The sequence below is a fragment of the Callospermophilus lateralis genome, unplaced genomic scaffold (assembly GCF_048772815.1).
Source record: "Callospermophilus lateralis isolate mCalLat2 unplaced genomic scaffold, mCalLat2.hap1 Scaffold_63, whole genome shotgun sequence".
In the NCBI taxonomy this organism is placed as follows: Eukaryota; Metazoa; Chordata; class Mammalia; order Rodentia; family Sciuridae; genus Callospermophilus; species Callospermophilus lateralis.
The window spans coordinates 8,221,141-8,245,049 of record NW_027514713.1 but is presented as its reverse complement, the minus strand read 5'-3'; the positions used below and the strand labels follow the sequence as shown (position 1 = coordinate 8,245,049).

The following is a 23,909-nucleotide window of genomic DNA, read 5'->3' as shown; positions in this document are numbered from 1 at the left end:
GTAAAATAACTTCAGTGATTTCAGGACAGATGTTTTTCTAATGAGCCTGAAAGAAAATTGTGGTATAAATCATATTTTTTTTTAAATGATGACTTAAACCCATTAAGAATGTCAGCAAGTCCCTGTAAATCTGCAGTTAGAGTGAGATCTCTTGTATTAAGTAATCAGTTATGAATCAAGATGAAAATGGGATATTAATGAGGATGACAGAATAGATTTCAGTTTCATCCTCTCCAAAAACAAGTTGGTGGTGTTGCCCGGTAACAGATTGGGGGAGCTCCCCAATATAAAGGCATTTGCTTCTAGAATTAGATATATAGAAAAGCCAGAACAAGTGAAAATTTTTTGCATGTGCACATTAATTTCTTTCAGATTGATTTGGAAGTAAAACAAATTTCTTAAAGCTCATAGCTTTCAAATGTGGGAGATAGCATACAAATTGTAAGAATTCCACTGATGTGTTTTGAATCTCATATTTTTTAAAAAGTTGCTTGTAACAATGATAACCAGTTTTATGTAAAATATAAGCCTAGAATGTAATTATTTTCACTGATTTCCTTTAGTTACAAGAATTTGAAGCAGCAGTTAAACAAAGAGATAGTATTATCACACAGCTCACCGCCAATTTACAACAGACAAGAAGGGAAAGGGACGAAACGGTGACAAAATTTTTAGAGTTGACGGAGCAAAGTCAAAAATTGCAGATTCAATTCCAACAAGTAAGTATTACAAGTAGAACAAGACTTACTCGATTTTTATAATGAATTTTTAAATTTTTTCACTTTCTAGAACAAATCTGTTATAAAGCCATTTGTTTATTCGTACTGGAAAAACTAGTGAATAAGTGTTATGTTAATCAAGAATTTAATTTATACTTCTTGGGTAGTTTCTTGCTGTTGTTTTCTTTGTACTTCTTCCCTGTCTCTATTTAAAAATTCTACAAAGTCTTATCAGGTGTATTTTTGCAGAAATTTAACCTGCAGTTACACCCTACTTTTTCCAACCCTGGTATGGTTTTATGTTAATTAGGTTCTCAATTATAACTAGACTGACAACTGGATATATTCCATTTATCTTTAGTTGGAACTATAATCTAATTGCGTTAAACAAAAGGGAGGAATTTAAAGTAAGAATACAGGCTTGTTTATAGAACTTAAGGGCAGAAATACAATCAGAACTCTGAGAGAAATTGGAACTAGAGTTTGAAAAGTCATCAAGAATCCAGGAAGAACTTTCAGTCCGCATTTTTCTCTGCCTGTCTGCCTGTCTTATTTCTCCTATCTTCTCAGCTTTATAATGTGAAAGGTAAATTCTTTGGCTCATTACCCAAAGTGCACATGACCTATCAGCATGTTGACAGCATGGAAACTTGTTGACTGAGATAGTAAGCCGATGAAGTGAGCATAGTTTCCAGAGAACCCCTGTGGGCTGAGGGTACAATAAAGTGTCACTTCAAAATTTAATATTTTGAGATTTCTTTCTATTTTCAAGTTACAGGCTAGTGAAACTCTACGAAACAGCACTCGCAGTAACACAGCTGCAGATTTACTGCAAGCCAAACAACAAATTCTCACTCATCAACAACAGCTTGAAGAACAAGACCATCTATTAGAAGATTATCAAAAAAAGAAAGAAGACTTCAAAATGCAAATTAATTTCTTACAGGAGAAAATTAAAGTGTATGAAATGGTATGTGTGTCTTAAGGAAGTCAACCTACTTGTAGCAGCTTTGTAATTAACGTTAAAGTTTTTAATGGAGGTGTTTATCTTTTTTTATGCATATGCACCCAAAATTTCATAATTGAGACAAACTCTTTGAGTATATAAAATAATATATTTCAAAAACATTGAGAATTTCGTAGTAATAGTTTTAAAGATGATACTACTCATTACTCTGCTCCTTAAAAGTGATCTGCCTATGTTAAACTAAAGTCTCAGGAGAATCTATTTTTATGACTAGGATTTTTATCCTTTTTCCTCCAACTAAATGTATTTCTTCTTATTTTAGCCATGATTATAAAATTCTGAAAAAGAAAATTTGTAAATTTAAACTAGAAAAAATTGTGGTTGATTCTTTTTATTCACTTGAGTTATATTCCAGTTTGGGGGAATTATTTAGTCAATAAGTGCTCCTGGTAGGAAATGTATCACATGGATTGTAATCTTTAATCTTAAAAGCAATTCATGCTAGTAGATTCCATTTTTTTGTTTGTTTTTTTGAGAAGTTGAAGTTCAGATGTGATTTGCCTGAAGCTTCCCCATTAACAGGTGCCAGAGTTGAAATTCTGAGCTCCTTGCACTACACTGCACTCTGATCCTTGCCATCTCTGTCCTCTTTTTTGCTCTGTGAGAGCTTAAACAAGGCAGTGTGATCACCGTGTTTGAATGTAGCTGAACATCATTTTACAGTAACTCAAATTTCTTTCCATCACTCTGTGTGTGTCTTCAAATGTCTATGAAAGCACCATTGGTATGGATTTGTGGGTTTCAAATAAATTTGAGCAAGTAGGCAAATACAGAATCTGGGAACAATGAAGATGGAGAATACATATAATACAGCATATTTTATAAACCAGAAGATTCTACAGGAAGTTGAGAAATTACCAAGACAAGAATATTGTTTGGATAACAAAAGCCTTAACTAGCACTTATTAAGTACTTACTCTATAACAGGCAGTATTCAAAGCCTCTTACACATATTAATGCATTGAATCATCACTACAACCCCATGAGATAAGGGTACCTTTATCATTTACAAATGATGGTACCAAGACAATGCAAGATGAAGGAAATAATCCAGGTGCAGAAGTGATGTATTGATAGAGCCAGATTTCAAAGCTCAGTTATCTGACTCCAGAGACTCCTCTTTGAAAAATAGGAAATGTACAAATTAAAATTATGAGAAGGGCATGCTTTTCAATTAAGGTAATTTAAAGATTATGCAAGTGTTTACAGAATACCTATTCTGTAGTAACCCTTGCAAAAGATATATGACGGACCTTAAGATGTCCCCTTTCTTCACTGAACCCATGGAGAGGTGCGGCATGTACACAAGTTACCACAAAATAAAAAGTAAGTGCAGGTAACAAGTGTTATGAATGTTTTGACGAGGTCTGAATTATGAGGAAAAGATTCAGGGTAGACATCAGCAGGGAAGTAATATTTGAGATAGATCTATAAATTGGAATAATGTGTTATTTATATTTTGTTTACCCATAAATTGGTATAATATATGGAACAGCTATTCAATACCTATTTGGTAATCAAGAGAATTGTTTATGAATTCATGACAAATAGAGATAGGCAGGATATTCTTTGTGGGGTATGGAGTGGGCATAAAGACCCAGGCTGAAATGTTGAAAATGTATAGGGAGCAAAAAGTAATTTACTTAGAAAGCAATAGGCTTTGGAATTGTCTTTCTGGAGGGTAAGAGTAGAAAGACAATCGAGGCCTAAGTTGAAAGTGCCTGGATCTAGGATTTTATTATTTCTTATTGTCACTAGGCAGTATAATTTCAGATAATCTAAAATTTATGTAATTCATTTTAGTAATGAAAATAAACTGTTTATTTGAATGTTAGCAATAATACTTTTATTGTTCTTATTATTATATTTTAATTTCTCAGTTTTCAAAAAATTTAATCCCTTTGAGAAGTAGTTCTGTCAGAGCACCTGAAGTAACTATATTGATAGTCAAAGGCTCATTATCCTAATCCTCCAAACCTCCTGTGTTATAGTAGTCACAAACAGGAAGTATATTATTCCCCACTCTTTCAGGTGTAGTTCTAAAAATAGAGGTTTCCTTGACTGAAGGGCTCTCAGTTTTGTAACATAGAACAAGTGATTTAAAACCATGTAATTTGAAAAAAGCTAAACAAAGAAAACTGTGAATTTGTGGTGTTTAATAGTTGAATGAAGAATTATGGTTATCATATTAGGTGTTGGACAGTGTTGAATTAAGTTATTTTCTTTTATGAGGAGTGTTCCTTTCATCTTATAGTAAATCAGGAAATAAAATTATAACAGATTTTTATATCAATGTTAACATTTTTCAAAACTAGTTATTAACAGTTTAGCTAAAATTGACCATCATGAACTGATTTTACTTTTTAAAAAATTTTTTTAGTTGTAGATGAACAAGATATCTTTATGTATTCATTTATTTTTATGTGGTGCTGAGAATTGAACCCAGTGCCTCATGTGTGTGAGGCAAACACTCTACCTCTGAGACCCAGCCCCAGTCCTGATTTTACATTTTATATAGGTTCCAAATGATTTATAAATTTCTTTCTAGTATATGAATATATTTGTATAAAGCTCAGTAAAAATAAAATACCTTAATTATTTTATTTTAACCTCAAACACGTTCTGGGAGATAGAGGAAATTTATCTTTATTGTACAGATAGAAATACCAGGATTAATAGATTACACTAATTTACTAATGTTGCATTCTAGTGTAGAAATTAAGAAGGCTCAGCACTTGGTAATAACATATGATGTAATTGGAAAAGGAATATGTGACACTCAGACAACAGCTCATAGTCTCACTCAAGAGGCTGCACAAGATAACCTTGGTTTATGTAGTGCAAAATTTGGCCTTTATTTGTTAGGCTCAGAAGTCATATTTTTTTTTCTTGAGCTATATCAGAGGTGAATTAGTTCAAGAGGTTAATGTTTAAGTCTAAATATAAGACAGTGAATTTACAATGAGAAATAATTATCACAAACTTCAGATTTTAAGCTCATTGGATTTTATATTCTTTCTATGGACAGATGAATTTTAAAAGCCAGGTAATAATTTAAAAAGTTGTTTATTAAGTATTAGATGAAAGGGTGTTGGAGGAATCAGATGTTCAGTGGCATGAGGTTGAGATAACCTGTTACATCCATCTCAGAGTAGTAATGTTCATGTCTGTAGACTAAACTTCTTAAATGCTCCTTGCTGTAACTCCCAACATTGTTTTCTGCATTCAGTATGGTTTTTCGAGAGGGATCAGACTTCTAAAAGGTTGATGGTGCGTTGGTCTTCTTCCAAGAACTATACTCAATTGATCAATGCCTACATTTTCTTAGTACATTTATTCAAGGCGCCTAAAAGTCCTGTTTGGCAAGGACTCGTGTCTCCTTAAGATAACTTTACTTCCTTACCTATATTTTCATCAGTTATATGGATTTCACTTATTTCCTTGGCTTTGGGACTATAGCTCTTAACTGTTTAATGAATATGCGTTAATATGTCTTGTCTTAGCCTAATCTCCAGTTCCAAAGATAGGAACTGGGGACAATTATCTGATGGTCTTTTATCTTTCTGTGTGAACTGTGGGTCTAAGCCCAAGTTGGTATGCTGTAAATATACAGTAGTGGTCTTAGGTGTCACTAATTGTTCAGTCACTTAAGCATTGCATATCCCTAAATTTCTGACTCACTTAAAACCCCAGGAATAAAGTTAAGGAAGACTTTAAGGAATCCACTTTAGTTCTTGTTGTTGTTCTCATTTTATAGCACTTGTCCATGAAATACCTTCAAATCATTAGAATTCAGGGGAGGACCGGTATTTATTTATTTATTTATTTTTGTTTCTTATGGGAATCCAGGGGAGGACCGGTTTTTATATTTTTGTGTCTTCTGAGAGTGTCTAGATAGTATGTAGTACTATAACTAGCCATCAGAAATACTTATATTTAGAATATTGACCAGTTAATAAGAAAAATGAAAATGTGATAGTTTATATAGATATTTTAGTCAGACTGGTTTTTGTTTTGTTATGCTTTTTTGGTGGTGCTAGAAATCAAACCCAAGGCCTCACACATGCTAGGCAAATTAGATTGCATTTTTAAATTTAAATATTTAATCACAGCACAGTGTAAGAGAAATTTCTTCCCAAGAAGGGTAAAACTGTTATATTGTTTGCTCATATGTACTGAGTCCTAGGTCTCCTTGTACTGGGAAAAACGGGGGGGGGCAGGCCCAACAGTTGCTTTTTATAGAATTTTATAAAAAGGAGACACCCATAAGAAGTTGCCAGAAGCTAAAAATGTCATTCTTATATTTTCATTTTCTTTTCTTTCTAAAGGAACAAGATGAAGTAGAAAAGTCAAATAAAAAAGAATTACAAGAAAAGGAGGCGATCATCCAGGCATTAAATATAAGAATAACAGAAGAAGAAAAAAAGAATCTTGAGCTAAAGGATCAAGTTACAGCCACTGAAAAATTAATGAGAGAATTACAAGAACAAATTGCAAGTATGAAATTAGAGCTGGCTAATTCTAAGCAAAAAGAAAGACAATGTTCTGAAGAAATAAAACAATTAATGGGTACAGTTGAAGACCTTCAGAAAAGACGTCATTACACAGATAGCCAGTTTGAATCTGATGTGGTACAGAAAATGGTGGAACAAGAAATGCAGAAAAGATTAGAACAACTCCGAGCAGAGATGGATGAAATGTATGGGCAACAGATAGTACAGATGAAACAAGAGTTAATAAAGCAACACATGTCACAGATAGAGGAACTTAAAGCACAACATAAGGAAGAAATTGAGAGTGTTTTAAAATCACATTTAAATATTACAATTAATGAAGATCAAATAAAGTTAATGAACGTGGCAATAAATGAACTGAATATGAAATTACAAGATACTAATGTGCAAAAGGAAAAACTCCAAGAAGAACTAGGAATAGTTTCAGGAGAAAAATCTACTCTGCAGAGACAACTTGATGACCTTTTTGAAGAATTGAACTTTTTAAGGGACCAAATTCAGAGAGCTAGAATGATAATAGCTGAACAAGAAAGTCAACTGAATGAAGCACGTAAGTCCCTTAGTACAGTGGAAACTTTAAAAGCTGAGATTGTTCTGGCATCTGAATCTAGGAAAGAACTAGAGTTAAAACATGAAGCAAAAGTTACAAATTACAAGATAAAACTTGAAATGTTGGAAAAAGAAAAAAATGCTGTATTAGACAGAATGGCTGAATCACAAGAAGCTGAATTAGAGAGGCTGAGAACACAGCTCCTATTTAGTCATGAAGAAGAACTTTCGAAACTAAAAGATGATTTAGAATTTGAACATCGAATAAATATTGAAAAACTTGAAGATAGCTTAGGCATTCACTATAAACAGCAGATAGATGGCTTACAAAATTTAATGAGTCAAAAGATGGAAACAATGCAATTTGAAAAAGATAATTTGATAACTAAGCAGAATCAGTTGGTTTTGGAAATTTCAAAACTAAAAGATTTACAGAAGTCCATCATGGATTCAAAATCAGAAGAAATGACCCTTCAGATGCATGAACTCCAAGAGGAAATCGAAATATTAAGACAAGAAAAAAAAGAAAAAGGTACGCTTGAACAAGAAGTTCAGGAATTACAACTTAAAATTGAATTATTGGAGAAACAAATAAAGGAAAAAGAGGATGACCTTAAAGAAAAGTTTTCACAACTTGAAGCAGAAAATAACATACTTAAAAATGAGAAAAAAGCTTTTGAGGACATGTTGAAAATTTATGTTCCTGCTGAACAAGAAGAAAAATTGATTTTCATTGACTCCAGCAAGTCCATATCCAAAGATTGCAGCTGGCAAAAAGAAATGGAAATGCTTACAAAAGAGAATGAGGCCCTCAAGCAACAGTGTATTCAGCTAAATGAAGAAATTGAAAATCAAAGAAGTACATTTTCATTTGCTGAAAAAAATTTTGAAGCTAACTATCAAGAGTTACAGGAGGAGTATACTTGCCTTCTCAAGGTAAAAGATGATTTAGAAGACAGTAAAAACAAACAAGAATTAGAGTATAAAAGTAAACTTAAAGCACTTAATGAAGAGCTTCATTTACAAAGGATAAATCCAGCTACAATCAAAGTGAAAAGTGCCATGCTTGATACTGACAAAGCTTTTGTCGCAGAGGCATTAGAAATCTGTGAAGTTGTTGAGAAAGATACAACAGAACTTATGGAAAAACTTGAGGTAACCAAGCGAGAAAAGCTAGAATTGTCAGAGAAACTGTCTGATCTCTTTGAACAATTAAAACAGAAACATGGTGAGGTTAATTTTCTCAGTGAAGAAGTCAAATCTTTAAAGCAAGAAAAAGAGAAAATTCTATTGAAATGTCAAGAGCTAGAACTCCTAATTAACCATCATAGAGCAGAAAATATAAACATGTGTGATGTTCATTTAAGTCCTTTACAAGATGGAATAGTAACTATTATAAACAAGGATTCTCAAGGATCATTATCTAATGTAGGTGAAGATTTTGGAGAAGAATCAAAAACAGTAGTGGAAGAGAAAATTTCTTTTGAAAATGTGGCTATTAGAAGAGAAAGCAAACAAGAACAGTTATTTTCACCATCAGTAACAAATGAGTCCTCACCTGGGACAGATCAATCAAGTGAAAATGATAAACTCCATCAGGAACTTTATGTACTTAAATCAGAACAGGTATGTTTACTTATTTACATATGGTATAGCACAGTGAAAATGTACATTTCATGCTAAAAAGAGTTTTCACCTTCTTAAAACAAATTTATAAAAGAAAATGAAAGTGAATTATGTAATTCTCATTTGGATCTATCATTTATCATTTAATTTTCCTATTTTTTTCTTAAACTGTTTTTCTTTTAGCTAATCTATTATGTATTCTGCTCAGAAATTAAAGCAATATTTTCTTTGTAAAGACAATAGTTTAAATAATATTGTTTAGAATCTCAACTTTACAAAAGTTATTGATTTTATAACTTAGTATTTTGTAGCAATTTCAAAGACTTTTAGAGTTTTTATTTCATACTGGTCTTTTTCAAGGTTCCACAATTGTAAACAAACTCTTTTGAGTGTTTTAGAACCTTATGCAGTTGTTCAATAGTTATAAATTCTTTTTCCTTTGTGCAAGAAAAACACTTAAGCCCTAGAGTTTTTTGAGTCTTATACCTGAGGAGGAAAAAAATAGTATTAATTCTCTGTACAGCTAAAGAAATAAAACACATAAAATAATAGGTTATTTCCTTTTATGTCAGCTATTCATATTAGAAATAACAGAAAAGTCTGATGTGTATCTTCAGTATGATAATGCTAAATAAACTTTTTATAATTAAAAACATCTTTTAGCTGTAGATGGACATTTTACCTTTATTTTATTTTTTTATAATATGGTGCTGAGGATTTAACCCAGTGCTTCACACATGCTAGTCAAGCTCTCTACCACTGAGCCACAACTGTAGCCTGCTAAATAAACTTATGTGTTTCTAAAACTTAGGTAATAAATATCTTTTGCAGATATAAGAGTTTAGTGTTGAAAGAGAGAAGAAGTTAAGGAGTATATATTTCAGTGAGGAAGACAGGTAATAAATGAGAAAATAAGACAGAAATATTGTTAACAGTCTATGAAGAAATAAAACACGGTATCGTGATAAAATAAAACAGGGAAGCTCCCAAAAAAAATTGAGAATGATGGGTGGGGGTGGGTGGTGGTCTGGAGATTGGAGGAATTAACACTTGAACTGAGATTCAAATGAGAGGGAAGAGGCTGCATTATGGAAATTAGAGCAGTTGTACCATGAGTAAATTTGAGGAACTGAATTGAAGGCCTATGTAGTTGAGTTTGGAAAGAGTTTGAAGAAGGAAGAAACTCAATCATAGGGAGCCTTACAGACTTTGTAAGTTTAGATTTTTATCCCTAAGTACAATAGGAAGTCATCGGAAAGTTTTCTGTTTTTATTTCTAATGACATGTTCATGTTGATGATCTTATAAAATGTGGTCATACTTTACGTTTTTAATAACTTGAATAGACCCAAGAAATTCAAATTGCTTAACTACTATTGCTATGTTAAGTATTGCAAATTGTTTTTAAAACTATAAATGGTGGTAATTACTCCTAAAAAATGTCAGACATAATTTAAATTTTATTAAAAAGCATTATTCGAAGAAGTCCTGAATTTGAAGCACATTTGTCAAATTGGTGAAATTTTCTTAATAGGAATTTTGTTTCTGTATTGAAGATACTTGCAATGGTATTTAGATACTCTCTCCTTGAAATTAACTAAACAAAGTGAAGAAAAGCAAGTCTGTAAATTGCTCCCATTTATCATTATTAAAATAAACCCCATCATTGATACAGAGGGGGGGAGTAAGGTATTTATGCAGGTGGAGGGAAGCTCACAGAAGAAATTGAGCTGTGACTTACATAGTGATACTATTTACTTGTCTGAAATACTGCAGAGGCAACAAAATACTTCTACTCTCAGTATTAAACTTAGTAATTAGAGCAGATATATCTCACTGAAACCAAAATAAATGTGGCTGTTAAAAATTTTTAACTGGCCAGCTGCAGTGGCAAACGCCTATAATCCCAGCTGAGGGAGGCTGAGGCAGGAGGCTAGTGAGTTCAAAGCCATCCTCAGCAACAGTGCGGCAGTAAGCAACTCAGTGAGACCCTCTCTCTAAATAAAATACAAAATAAGGATGAGATGTGGTTCAGTGGTCGAGTGCCCTGAGTTTAATCCCCAGTACCAAAAAAGAAAAAGAAAAAAATAATTTTTTAACTGAAAAGAAAGAAATGAATAGTTTTGGAGTATAATTCCATATTATCAAAGAGTCTTTTCAACATTGGGGTGCAAGAAATAAGGAGTGGCAGGAACATTATAGATATTGGCTAGTTATTGATGCTGAGAGAAGCCATAAATTCAAGTGTGTGTGTTTAAAATTGGAGGTAATTATTGGTATTGGAAGAGATACTGAGCTTAGAAACATCTACTGGAACTTAGAAACCTCAAGAGAAACCATAATATCAGTTCTGTGAGTGAAGAGACACTACTATATAGGCTATATAGACAGCTACTATATCCCTAGTACCTAGAATAATGTTTTGCACATGATCAGCAGTTAATAATGTTTTACAAATGGATGAATGAGGGGTGAATAGGGGAAATAAACAAAGCCGCTTTATCAAGAATCAGCTGTGAATCAGGATAGGCCTTCATGTTAGAATGAAAATCAGAATAGCTTTTGTCGCTTGCTATTTAGCATTGTTCTATAAGCCCTAACCATTCCAAAGATAAAAAGATACATGGCATAAATAGAAGTAGATAATTCACAGGTGTAATTAAGAAATTGAGAAAAATAATCTAAGCAAAGAAACCAAAAAACCTAATGTAAAATAAATGTCAAAATTAGCCAAAAATGTGTAAGACCAATATAAATAAAATTAGAATACTATCAATTTAATAAATGAGATATTGAAATGAGTTAAGTATTAAACAGCATAGAAAAGTGTCAAGAATATCTACATTCAAAGGAAGTAGAAGGAAGGAAATAAAGAGCAAAAATAAGAGAACTTGTAATAAACAAGTGGGAAAATTTTTCAAGAACTTTGGAGGTTTATTATTTGAAAAGATTATTTACAGGTATTAGATCTCCGAAAATATGACCAAGGGGGGAAAAACACATAAGCAAAATCAAGAATGAAATAAGGACATAAGTACAGGTACCACAAGAAATTTTAAAAGTCATAAAAAATGCTACAAATAATCTCTGCCAATAGATTTGAAAATATAAGCAAACTCTAGATGGTGTTCTGGAAGAATATAAACTACCAGAACTAATGCAAATAGAAATGAATAAGTTCAAATAACCATTAAATAGAAATGAATAAGTCAGTAATCATTAAAGAGTTGAAGTGGTGGTCAGAAGTTTTCCCTTTTGCCTCATCTCAAACCAAAATGCTAGACTTAAGACCATTTTACAAGTAATTGTTATTAACTCTCCAAGAACAAAAGTGTAATTGTCCACTAAAGTAGGATTAAAGAGAGAATGGAAAAACAAAGGAAAGAAGAAAAACTGAAGAAAGAAAAACCACCCAGTTCACCTTAGAAGGCCAATATTAATATGAAGTCCTGATAGGAATTGTAAAGAAAATAAAATTGTAGAGTAATCTAACTTGTAAGTGTAGTTACAGAAATTCCAAATAAAATATTAGCAAGTTATACCAAGAGTGGACAAATAGTTAAACATTTGAAAAAAAAAATCTGTGACTGTAATCTCTACATTTTTATGTAGCAAGACAAAATCCATGATTATTTTAGTGCATCTCAGAAAAAAATACATAAAAAAATTGACAACCCATTTATAAGTTAAAAAAAAAGCTTTAGGAAATCAGGAATAGCACGGAAATTTTCTAGTCATGATGCTGATTTTCATCAAAATGTTGACAGATTATATTTCTGATGGTGAAATTTAGAAGCATTTCCATTAGAATCAAGTATAGGACTAGGATACATACCAATTGTCAACATTACTATTGCAACATGGTTTTGTAGTTCTTAGTGAATGCTTCTCCAGTTCTTACAATATGACAAGAATAGGAAATGAGAAAAAATATGAGCAGATCAGGCAAAACTTTAAATCCAAGATAATAAGATATTTTGAGTTTTTGTTAAGAAAGTTATAAAATATTGAAGACACAAAGACCTGACTGTGTGCTAATACATAACATATCCATAATGGAAAGATACAAAGAAAAATATCAGTTCTCTCCTAATTAATAGTTCTAGTCAAAATTACAATAAGGTTTCTTAATGAATGTGGAATACTGATTCTAAAATTGATATAGAAGAGTAAATAGCCAAGAATACTCAAGACAATCTTAAAAAGTATGTATTTGTTATCAAAACTTATTACAAAATCATTATAAACAATATGGTTTAATGCCAGGATGGTTAAGTAGATCAGTAGAATATAATGAAAAGCCCAGAACAGATCTGTATCTTGTAAAAATTTAGCAAGAAGGCCCTACAAGTCAATGAATCACTTAGTGAATCTCTACTACATTCCAGGCACTGTTCAAGTCATTCATAATTTAACAGTGAATGAAAATGGTCAAGGAAGAATAAAGTTTACTTTTTAGGGTTTAAATGAACATTAGAAAATACAGACAAATGTTTCTGGTGGTCTTAAGTGCTATGAATAAAATTACAGTATGATAAGAAGATCTCCCTAAGTGTAGGGCTTTTTTTGCATAGGGTAGGTCAAGGAAGACTACTTTGGTGAGATGATATTTGAGCAGAGACAGAGGAAATCAAAAAATAAACCAAATTAGCAGAAGCTTAGAGTATTCAAAATTGTTTGGGAGGAAAAAAACAAAATTGTTTTGAGCACAATTGACTTTTGATACTAGAGGTTAGAAGTTAGGGAATTAGATCATTGTCACTTTAGGGAAAAAAATCAGGTTGGTTAAAAATGTACACATAAGAAGAAAATAGAATCTTAAGATAGGGAAAACTTTTAATAAAGACAAAGCATGGGAAAACATTTAAAATTTTTATTGTATCTTTTAAAAACAATGATGTAAAACAGATTTGAGGACTGGGACTAGATATTTGCCATGAATGTAAGTTGCAAACAAAAGCTATCAAGAATATAGAAAGAACAATTAATGTAACAAGAGGTCCAAAAACAAAATAATAATGGGCAAAAGATGTGAAAGACATGTGCCTGAATAGCAAATCAAAGTATCTAATAAACATGAAAATATTCTTTCAACCTTACTATTCAGTGTAAAAATAAAATATCATTTTATACCCATTTAGGTTGGTGAAGTTAGTCTGATATAAAGAATGGTGAGGATGTGAGTATATAAGTACTCAACCTTCTGGTAGCATTGTAAATTAGTACTGTTATATAAAAATAATTTGATCAAATCTAGCACAGTTAAAAATGCACTATCTGTGACCTAGCAGTTATATTTCTAAGTAGTTCTCAAAGTGGGGTTCCTGACCAGAAGCCCAGCATTACTTGGTAACGGGTTAGAATTCAAAGCTCTTTGACCTCTCCTGAATCAGAAACTGTGGGGATTGGGTTAGGTTCCTAAAGTAACCTGTTTTAATAAGCATTCCAAGTGATTCTGATGCATGTTACATTTGAGAACCACTAATTAGAAAGAAATTAGCACATTTATCCAAAAATTAGGAATAAACCAATTTATCTCCTGAAAGGAAATGGACAAATTTTGGTATAGTCATAATACCACAGTTAAAATGAATTAACCTGTTGCCTTCATGCTGTTTATTTTTTTGTTTGTTTGTGGTACTGGATTTTAAACCCCCCATTACCTACATGGAATAATACCACAGACATATTGAATGAGAAAATAGATTTGTAAAATTAATATCATTTGTGTAAGTCCATAAAAATACAAAATATACAGTGCATTGAGAATGCAAAATGTATTGTAATGAGAAGTGATAATGTAAGAATTGGACTGGATTTGTACCAAACTATAATTATGGTTGCCTGTGAGAAAGGAGTGATGAGAACATAGAAGTTTATGGGGAGTACAGGGAATGAAAAATATAGAGAAAATGTTATAGTACTTGTTAATTTGGGTTTCGAGTTTATTGCTTGCATTTTTCCATATTTAAAATAATATTTTAAATCCAGGCATGGTGGTGCATGCCTGTAATTCCAGCTATTTGGGAGGCTAAGGCAGAGGAGGGTTCTAAGTTCAAGACCAACCTTGGCAACTTGTTGAGACCTTGCCTTAAAAAGGGCTGGGGTTGGGATTGTGGGTCAGTGGCAGAGCGTTTGTCTCACATATGTGAAGCACTGGGTTCAATCCTCAGTACCACATAAAAATGAAAATATTGAAAAAAAGGGGCTGGAAATGTAGCTCACAGGTAGAGAGCACCCCTGGGTTCAATTCCCAGTGCCATGAAAATAAAATATTATTTGAAAATAAAAAGAAAGATAAGGAAGAGCCAAGACAACATGAGAGAAATTGGTATGAAAATTTGTTCTCCTGGTCTCCTTGGCTAACTACTCTTACACAGCTGTAGCCGATCCATTGCTGTTAGTCCTCTTAGGGTTTTTAATTGGACCCTGCATCTTTAACTGTTTATTTAATAAGATATATAAAACAAAAAATACATTCTGTAAAACTGATGGTCCTCCATACTCACTACAGTAGCTGTAAACCAATGATGATTAATTAATGATTTGATTAGTTCCATAAAACCAGTGGGGAATGTTATAGGCCAGGCTATATAAGCAATGACCAAACAGACTTCATTTTACCCTGAGACTCCATATTACGTAAGAAGAGCTTCTCCCATAGGAAAGTCCCATCACTGTACCACATTACTAATTGCCTAGCATAGCCTACTTGCAATACAGAAAAGCAATTCTTGCACAATGTAAAATTGTTCTCTTTGGTTCCCACTTTCCTTGGGCAGTGTACCTTTGTGGGGAATAATTGATTAGATGTTAGTAGCCATTCTTTAATGTGTATTCAACTAGGGTCACTTTGATCCATTTCTCTTTTGATTATGATTATGAAAAAATCCCAGGAGAAATGAATGAAATGAAAATTTGATGAAGACATTGCATTGTTTCGCTAATGGCTTTATTCAGCTTCTGTACTACTTCTTGCTTGCTTGCTTGCTGGTTGCCAAGTCAATCTGGATGTGGTTTTCGCCTTTAAATATCCTAAAATGTTGAGGCTCTAGGCTGTTTCCTGCAGAGACAACTTGTTCCTGTAGGGAGCATTCCCAGACAGTCAGAATAAAGACTCTCCAATATGGACAAATCATAAGCTATACCAAATATCAGAATTTGCTCTAAAATTGAGGTAATGATACTACTCTCCTTGAAAAAAGAAGTAGCTAAGTATAATTGAATGAAGAATGAAGAAAAAATGTCATTGGTTCTCTTATGAAGTTTTAAACTATAAATTATTTCTCCTCTTGTTTTAGTATATGCAAAAAGCAAATTATTTTATAGTAAATTATTTTAAATTTTTCTAATATATATTCACTTTCAGAATGATTTAAGGCTACAGATGATAGCTCAGTGCATATGCCTTTCAGTGGTTTATTCAGCTGACGTGGATCAGGTTCGTGAATATATGGAAAATGAAAAAGATAAAGCTCTTTGCAATCTTAAAGAGGAGCTTATTTCTACTCAAGAGGAAAAGATCAAGGAGCTTCAGAAAATATACCAGTTAGAACTACAGAATGTAAAAACACAAACAGGTAAATAGTTTCTGACTTATAATTACCATGAAGCATCACTTAGAGTCCACCATTTCATAATTCTGTTCTTAGAACTCACAGGGGAAGGTGACTTGTGTATCTAAGCCCTAGTCTTATTTGTTCATATAAACATTGGATATTCATTCAAGTGCTAGAGAAAACTAAAATTACTGAGTCATTTTCCCATAGGAAATTATAATCCATTGGGAAAGCATATATAAAATACACTGAAAATTTCTGAAATGTAAAGAATGGAGGGAGAAAAAAGAGTTTTGTCTTTCCTGTGGAGATGAGTAGGATGAGGGTATGGGTAGGAGTAACTGGGTTGGAAATTTGGGGAAGGCTATGGAGTCTTAAGCATTGAGCTCTATCTAAGATTGCATCCTTTTGGGAGAACTGGGAGTTCAGGTTGTGTTAACTAGATAAAACTGGAGAGATTGGAAGGAGCTTGATCAGGAAATGTTTTATGTACTCTGATGAAACATGTTTATGTTTTATGCTATTGGTGATAAGACCTACAGCAGGATTTTAAATAGTGGGAGTAACAATAAGATTTTTATTTTAAGTTGATACCATTAGGATCAGTTGGAAGGGATGAAATTATTGATGGGAAGACCAGCCAGATTGAATTGAGTATGATAGAAAGTTAAGTTCAACACTTAGAGTTTGGTTCTAGTTTGTCGTTAATGTTAGCAGAAATTAAGAATGATACCCAAGTTTCTAGCTTAAGAAACTAGAGTATGGTTCTAGTCATAGAAAGGAACCAATTTGTGAAAAAAATAATAATTCAGTTTTAAATATATTGAGTTAAGAATAGAATACTTATTGACTTTGAAAAAATATATAGGAGTTAGTTGAAAATAGAAGTCTGAAACCTGGGAGAAAAATTTAATTATGAGGTAAAGATTTATAATCAGCATGAATGTCAAGGACAAGAGGTCAAGGACAAGAATGAGTTATCAGGGGAAACTAGAGAGTGAGTTAAAAGACCAAGATGTCATAATGGGAAGTAACAATGTTAAGGGACCATACAATGAACCATAAACAATTAGTCACAGTTAATGTTTTTCTTTCATGATTATTTGGCCAGTTAACTAGACTTCTTGTGTTCAAGGTATCTCTAGGCCTTCACTTTTGCTTTTAGGAATGAGTTTTATTATTGTAATTGCTTTGGTGAACAGAATAGAATTTCAAGCATATCAGATAATACCATGCTTTTTCACTTCAGGGGTTCTTTGAATATAGTAATATTTTAAGTTTATATTTTTTTAAATTGATATCTTCTTGAGGTAGTCTGTCCACTATTTCCCAAATTGCATGTTAACTAATGGCTCATTTAATTGGCAAAAAAGTTAGTTTAGTGATTAATTATCAGCATTTTTAAGAAATAAAAATAAAAGAGGAAAGTGAAAGGTGTTAACTACTCTCCTGTGGTCCCTTTTCAACACTTCTTTTGTTTCATGTTTCTGAATTGTTTTAAAGATATAAAATTGTTGAATTTAGAGATACTATACCATAAGGATAGGAGAAATGATCTTGAATCACACTGTTTTCTTGTTTTCATCAGTCAGAATGAGTCAAATTAAAACCTGAGTTTCACTCAAAACATTTTTCAAAGAATAAATATTTTTATACATTGAAATAAAATGATTGTTATTTCACTGAGAAGTTTGTATTGAAATGTGTATTGTCTTCTCTTCCTGTTATCTTCTCTGAAAGATACCAAAAAAATTAAACAACTTGAAGAACAAATTCAAGAATTAGAAAACTTCATATGCTTTTTGCGCAAACAATTGAAAGAAACTGAAGAAAATCATAGGGCAGAAATTTATTCTCTGCAGGAGAAGCTTCAAGCCATTAGTGAGACCACGGTGGACCCAAGGTATCTATTTACTTAAAACTTCATTCAGCAGTATTTGTAGCTTAGTAACAATGATAGTATCATCTGGAATGGTTATTTTAAGAATAAAATATAACTTTAACAAAGAGATAGGATGTAACATTTTTTAAGAAATAAGAGCAGGAGATAATTCTGTATTTGAAATGTGTGAAATAAATGTTGGTATAAACCAAAGACATTTTATTATAGGAATTTTACTTATACTTTTATAAAGATGTTATTATTAATCTATTTTCTGAATTAAAATATGTCAGGTAGTAGACATTTACTTGTTTATTCTATGCCTAGGCTTTGATATGTTCATGTGGTGAGTACTTAAATAGTCTAAGTATGATCATTCCACTATGACTTGAATATACTCCATTTGATTGTCTAATGCTCAAATTCATCATGTCCCAAATAGAACCCTGATCTATGAGGAGAGAAGAAATGATCTTCAATTACCACTATGTATGTTTTCTTGGATCAGGATCTTCTAAAATTTGCTCCTTCTGTAGCCATCTTCATCCATCATGACTCCTTTCTGTCATAACTCTCTGCCATTCTATGAAAAAATCTTGGTTTTTTTTTAACCTTCAAAGTACATCACAACTGTGCCACTCCTTACTGCTCCACTGGTCCCTGCCATTGTTTTGTGTTTCACCTGGATTACTCAACTTCTGTTTACAGTCTATTCTCTATATAGTCAACACAAGTGCCAGAACCTTTGCTTTTATAATTTCAGTTACATCATGTTACTCTAATCCTCTTCTGCTCTTTACAGTCTCACTAGTCCTGAGGACCATGACATCTTTGACTTTCATTTCCTACTGACTTTCTTATCACTTACTGTTCTCAAACCATATAATCCCATGGGGTTGGGGTTGGAGCTCAGCGGTAAAGCGCTTGCCTGGCTTGTGTGAGGTCCTGGGTTTAATTCTCAGCACCACATATAAATAAATAAAGTAAAGGTCCATTGACAACTAAAAACAATTTTAAAAGATTAAAAAAAAAACCTCATACATCCCCACTGTGATCCTCAATTATATCACATATCAGTACGCTTCTGCTTTAGGGATTGATTGGCTTTTTCTTCTACCTAGAATGATTATTCTGCAGGTATTTTTATGCCCATACCCTCATCTCCTTTGGTTCTTTACTTAGATGTCATGTTCTTACATAAATTAAAATCGTCCCCAAAGAATCTGTGTCTTACTTTTCTACTTCATTTTTTCTTAAAATTATTTGTTTTATATGTATGAATACATTATAATCATTGTGTGCATGTATATGTGTATATAAATAATGTATGTGTGTAATTTATGTATCCAAATATATATAAATTTAGAGGAAATATTGTTTCATTTTGTTTGTTTTCAATTAAGGAATTTAAGCCTTTTTAAAAAACATTTTTATTAGTTGTTATTTTATTTATTTATTTATTTACATGCAGTGCTAAGAATTGAACCCAGTGCCTCATACACACTAGGCAAGTACTTTACCACTGAGCCACAACCCCAGCCTAGGAATTTAAGCTTATCGTTGTCTATTTAAGTCACTGATGTATTCTAAATCCACATGATTTCTAAATACTAATCTTGCCTTATTGTTATAAGATTAGACATTTTAAGAAAACATTGTTACAAAGTAGTGAATGCTTATATAACAATACAGAATTCGGACATACATACCAAAAGATATGTGGGTAGATAAAATTAAAATTAAACTGATTGTAAGTTAAAATTAAACTAACTGTAAGTTAAGAACCTTCTCTTTCCTGTTGCCACTCTTCATTTCCAATATAAGCAATCATTGTTACTTTTGATATGTATTCTTTCAGACATTTTCCTATTTATATAGACATATATGTTAAAACAGGCTTTTAATGCAAGTGAGAATTTACAAGCTTTTTTAACTCAGTAATATATCTTAGGTATATCTTTATATATATACATACATACATGCACACACACATATATTTTTATATATATATATATATATATATATATATATATATATATATATATATATATATAATTTTTTTTTGTATCAGGGATTGAATTCAGGGGCTCTTTACCATCAAGCCACATCCTCATCCCTCTTCTTTTTTTTCAGAACTACTGTTTTTATTTTAAATAACTCATGTTCAGATCTACCACATACCAGTTGGGTAATGTTTGACAAATCAATTTTAATGAACTATTATTTCTATATATGTAGTTTCAATAACTAATTATTATTTTTTAGTTCTAACAATTTTTTTTCTTCTAACTAGTTATCTAAGACAGTAGGATGCATTTTGACATATCATACATAAATGAAGTATAACTTCTCATTCTTTGGTTGTGCATGATGTAGAATATGTGATGTAATCATGTATGTACCTGGGGTAATAATTTCTGATTCATTCTACTATCCTTTCTTCCCTCATAACCCTCCCCTCCCCTCATTGCCCTTTGTCTAATCCAAAATATGTTTATTTTTCCCTACCCCCGCCAACCCATTGTGAATTAGTATCTGCATATCAGACAAAATATCCAGTCTTTGGTTCTTTGGGATTGGCTTATTTAGCTTAGCATGATATTCTCCAGGTCCATCCATTTGCCACCAAATGCCATAATTTCATTCTTCTTTAAGGCTGAGTAATACTTCATTGGGAAGATATATATCACACTTTCTTTATCCATTCATCTGTTGAAGGACACCTGGGTTGGTTCCGTAGTTTAGCTATTGTGAATTTAGCTGCTATAAACATGATGTGGCTGCATCACTGTATTATGCTGATTTAAAGCCCTTTGAGTATAAACCTAGGAGTGGGATAACTGGGTCAAATGGTGGTTCCATTCCACATTTTCTTATGAATCTCCATGCTGCTTTCTATAGTAGTTGCATCAATTTGCAGTCCCACCAGCAATGTATGAGTGTACCTTTACCCCCACATGCTTGCCAACATTTATTGTTGCATATTTTTTCTTTTTCTTTTTTTGTGGTGCTTAGTAATGAACTAGGGCCTTGGTCATGTGAGGCAAGCAGTCTACCAAGTGAGCTATGTCCCTAGGCCTGTTGCTCGTATTCTTGATAGTTGCCATTCTAACTGGAGTGAGATAGAATCTCATTGGAGTTTTGATTTGCATTTCTCTAATTGCTAGAGATGTTGAATGTATTTTCACATATTTGTTGATCAATTGTATGTCTTCTGTGAAGTGTCTGTTCAGTTCCTTAGCCCATTTATTGATTGGTTTGTTTTTCTGGTGTTTTTATTGTTTTTTAATTTTTTTTTAGTTGTTGATGAAACTTTATTTTTTAAATTTATTTATATGTGGTGCTGAGAATCAAACCCTAGGTCCCTCACACATGCCAGGCAAGCACTCTACCACTGAGCCACAACCCCAGCCCCTGTTGTTAAGTTTCTTGAGTTTTTTATATATCCTGGGGATTAATGCTCTCAGGTGTATGTGTGGTAAAGGTTTTCTCCCATTCGGTAGGCACTCTTCATGTTATTGATTGTTTGATGTGAAGAACCATTTTAGTTTGAATCTTTTTATTGATTCTTGCTTATAGTTCTTGTGCTCTAGAAATCTTGTTAAGGAGGTCAGTTCCTAAGCTGAGGTGGTAGAGTTTGGACCTACTTTTTCTTCTGTTAAATGCATGGTCTCTGTTCTAGTGCCTAAATCCTTGATCCACTTTGAGTTGAGTTTTGTGCAAGATTAGAGATAGAGGTTTAATTTCATTTTGCTTCATGTGGATTTTCAGTTTTCCCAGCACCATTTGTTGAATAGGCTATCTTTTCTCCAGTGAGTATTTTTGTCACCTTTGTCTAGTATGAGATAACTGTATTTATATGGGTTTGTCTCTGTCTTCTATTCTGTATCATTGGTCTATATGTCTGTTTTGGTGCCAGTGTCATCCCATTGTTTTTTGTTGTTGCTGTTATGGCTCTGTAGTATAATTTAAGTTCTGGTATTATGATGCCTCTTGCTTCACTTTTCTTCCTAAGGATTGCTTTGGCTATTCTGGGTCTCTTTTTTCCAAACGAATTTCATGATTGCTTTTTCTAGTTTTACAAAGAATGTCATTGGAATTTTAATAGGAATTGCATTAAATCTATATAATGCTTTTGGTAGTATGGCCATTTTGACAATGTTAATTCTACCTATCCAAGAATATGGGAGATATTTCCATCTTCTAAGGTCTTCAATTTTTTTCTTTAGTTTTCTGTAGTTTTCACTGTAGAGGTCTTTCACCTCTTTTGTTAGATTGATTCCAAATATTCTATTTTATTTTTTTACACTATTGTGAATGGGGTAGTTTTCCTAATTTCTTTTTCAGTGGCTTTATCACTGATATATAGGAATGAATTTGATGTATAGTTGTTAATTTTATATCCTACTACTTTGCTGAATTTCATTCATTAATTCTAGAAGTTTTCTGGTGGATTTTTTAGGTCTTCTAAATATAGAATCATATTGTCGGCAAATAGTAATAATTTGAGTTCTTTTTCTATTCGTATCCCTTTAATTTCTTTCTTCTGTCTACTTGCCCTGGCTAGTTTCCAGGATTATATCAAATAAAAGTGGTAAAAAAAAGGGTATTCTTGTCTTACTACAGTTCGTAGATGGAATGCCTTCAGTTTTTCTCCATTTAGAATGATTTTGGTCTTGGGTTTAGCATGTATAGCTTTTACAGTGTTGAGATTTGTTTCTACTATCCCTAGTTTTTCTAGTGTTTTAAACATTAAAGGGTGCTTTATTTTGTCAAATGCTTTTTGTGCTCCAATTGAAATGATCATATGATTCTCCTTGAAGTCTATTGATGTGATGAATTACATTTATTTATTTCTGTATGTTGAACCAACCTTGAATCCCACTTGAATATGATGCACTATTGTTTTAGTCAGCTTTTTTATTTCTGTTACTAAAAGATCTGACCAGAACAATTTTAAGAGAGGAAAAGGACTCATGGTGTTATTTGAGGGCTCATCGTGTTTAGATGTCTTAGTCCATAGAAGGCCAGCTCCATCCCTTGGGCTTTGAGGTAAGGCAGAACATCTGGAAGAAGAGTGTGACAGAGGGAAGGAGTTCACATAGTGATCAGGAAACAGAGTCAGAGACTTCACTCTCCAGATACAAAATATATACCCCATATAGAGACTCCACTCTCCATATAAAAAATGTATACTCCATAGCCATCCCCCCAATTCCCATCTCCTCAAGCCATACCCTGCCACTTCTTTTAATTCATATCGGGGATTAATTCACTGATTAGGTTAGTCATTTCTCTTCTGAATCTTCTTGCATTGTCTTATGTGAACTTTTGGGGGATACTTCACAACCAAACCATAACAACTATATATTTAATGTTTTTATATGTGAGTTGCCAGAATTGTATACAGAAGTTTTGCATCTATGTTCATTAGGGATATTGGTCTGAAGTTATCTTTCCTTGATGTGTCTTTGATTTTGATATCAGGTGATACTAGCTTCATAGAATGAGTTTGGAAGAGTTCCCTCCTTTTCTGTTTCATGAAATAGTTTGAGGCTTATTGGTATTAATTCATCAAAGGTCTTGTAGTACTGGGTAAGAATCTTTTTCATCCTGGGCGTTACTTAAATGGTTGGCTTTTGATGCCTTCTTCTATTTTATTGCTTGAAATTGATCTGTTTAAATTGTGTATGTCCTCCTAATTCCTTTTGGGTAGCTCATTTGTCTCTAGAAATTTGTTGATGTCTTTAAATTTTTCATTTTTATTGGAGTATAAATTTTCAAAATAACTTCTGATTCTCTACTGTATTTCAACAGTATCTGTTGTAATATTTTTTGTGATTATGAATTTTAGTGATTTGAGTTTTCTGTCTTCATTAGCACGATTGAGTTTATCAATTTTATTTATTTTTTCAAAGACACAAATTTTTGTTTTGTTAATTTTTTAATTGTTCCGATTATTTCAATTTCATTTATTTCAGCTCTGATTTTAATTATTTCCTGTCTTCTACTGCTTTTGGTGTTGATTTGTTTT

At 32.4% G+C, this 23,909-nt stretch overlaps 1 protein-coding gene across 1 annotated transcript in view; it reads left to right on the top strand.

The window, feature by feature from the left end:
* LOC143389476 (A-kinase anchor protein 9-like) overlaps positions 1-23,909 on the top strand; it is a 72,698-nt gene that overhangs the window by 25,203 nt on the left and 23,586 nt on the right. The window contains exons 7-11 of the mRNA XM_076842516.1: positions 564-719; positions 1,492-1,689; positions 6,075-8,435; positions 15,804-16,014; positions 17,734-17,896. Coding sequence (XP_076698631.1) covers positions 564-719; positions 1,492-1,689; positions 6,075-8,435; positions 15,804-16,014; positions 17,734-17,896 — 3,089 coding nt within the window. The remainder of the gene's footprint in view (positions 1-563; positions 720-1,491; positions 1,690-6,074; positions 8,436-15,803; positions 16,015-17,733; positions 17,897-23,909) is intronic.